Source organism: Lactuca sativa, chromosome 8, assembly GCF_002870075.4.
Source record: "Lactuca sativa cultivar Salinas chromosome 8, Lsat_Salinas_v11, whole genome shotgun sequence".
Lineage (NCBI taxonomy): Eukaryota > Viridiplantae > Streptophyta > Magnoliopsida > Asterales > Asteraceae > Lactuca > Lactuca sativa.
In genome coordinates, this window is record NC_056630.2 from 61,968,310 (window position 1) to 61,969,934 (window position 1,625).

The following is a 1,625-nucleotide window of genomic DNA, read 5'->3' on the forward strand; positions in this document are numbered from 1 at the left end:
AATTCATCCATTCCTTCCCAAGAGGTCCTAGAGACGAATTCTTAAACCTCTCCTCTCTCTCTTTATACCTTCTCCATTTGCTCTTGGTGTTTGTAAGCCATTAGAGGAGTGACACTTGTGACTCTAAGCCTTCCAAAGTCAATTCAAGGAGGAATTCGATTGTTATTGCTACATAACAATCAAAGGTATGATCTTAAACCCATTTATATGTTAATATCGATTTCCATATGCTAGAATTAGGGTTTATAGCCTTGGATAACTTGCATGTACAATAGAGAAACCTAGATCCAAGCATTAAGGTTTGTATGAGCACATAGGATGTCTTATGACCATAACCCATCATGTATATGATATGTTTATCTGCATATGAGTGTAAGATCAAAATGCTCAAGACACAGATTAGAATTTGTTACATAGGTATATGTGTATTACCAAACTGATATATGAGATCTTGTCTTCAAGTTATGTACAGTGTGTATATGATATCTCCTAAGTATTGTCTTCAAGTTGTATTATCTTTAGGTTAAACAAAAAATATATGTTTTATCTTATTGACATCATGCAAATAGTGTTAGCTATTTGTAAATGTGTGTTATGTGGATGATTAGATTTTTTTTCTTTTTACAATAGACATGACAGATAAAAGAAATAGGGTTAGTTGGAAGTCGAAATTGGTGGACAAAACTTTTTTGGAAGCATGTATACAAGAATTAACAAGCAATGACCGGGAGGGTAGCGGACTAAAAGCAAGCTCATGGGTTGTGGTCGCGGAGAAATTGAAAACATATCATAATTTTATTGTCGACAAAAAACAAATGAAAAACCGATACGACTATTTAAAAGAAAAGTATGCAGTGTGGTTAAAACTTAAAAACAAAACAGGAAATATTTATAATCCCACGAATTCTTTTAACATGACTAATGAAGAATGGGAAGCGGAAGCGAAGGTACATATATACATATTTTTTAAAGTAGATTATTTTTTTACTACTTTAATAATATTTATTAAATTTGTCAAACAGTTGAACAACTATGTAGATAAGCTGAGAAATGCACCCCTCCCTTGCCCTGAACTTTATACCCAACTATTTGACAGGGCGACCTCGACCGGTGTTCACAGTTGGGGGCCATCTTCGACATTACCTCATCCCAATGAAACCTTCAGTACACATGATTTTGAGGATACAGAGAAGGATGAGCCAGCACCTCATGCAGATACCCCAAGCTCAACAGTACCTCAACCTACTAGTGAGGAATCATCTGGGCGGACAAAAAACAAGGGGGGAAAATGAAATGGTCCTAAAGAAACCACACTTGATGATGAGTTGAAAGAAGTTGGAAAAGAGATTATCAAGGCTGCATAAGCATTCACCGAAGAAAATAATCTTGACAAGGAGATGGATGCTTGTATGGCGAAGTTGACAAGCTTGTAGTGGGGAGAATATGATCCGAAATACACCACTGCTCTTATGTTATTTGCTGAAAGTGCTGGTAATAGGAATATTTGGTTGCACCTTAACTTGTCAACTTGCGAGTCGTGGGTAACAAATGCGGGAAAAAAGTTTGGATTAGTTGGTTGACTTTAGTATTTACATGTTACATTTGACTTTAGTATGTTATGGTTC

General features: G+C 35.8%; 1 protein-coding gene across 1 annotated transcript; it reads left to right on the plus strand.

Annotated features, from left to right (window-relative positions):
• The first annotated feature begins 632 nt into the window (after window positions 1-632).
• Window positions 633-1,292, plus strand: LOC111911204 (uncharacterized). Its single transcript, XM_023906988.2, has 2 exons — window positions 633-947; window positions 1,023-1,292. Exons 1-2 carry the CDS (start codon window positions 633-635, stop codon window positions 1,290-1,292), a joined length of 585 nt encoding a protein of 194 aa, XP_023762756.2.
• Window positions 1,293-1,625: the final 333 nt, after the last annotated feature.

Excerpts from the sequence above, each read along its gene's own strand:
- LOC111911204 (XM_023906988.2), top strand. The coding sequence starts at position 633 with ATGACAGATAAAAGAAATAGGGTTAGTTGGAAGTCGAAATTGGTGGAC. Across the intron at positions 948-1,022 it reads AATGGGAAGCGGAAGCGAAG|TTGAACAACTATGTAGATAA; the intron begins GTACATATATAC and ends TTTGTCAAACAG.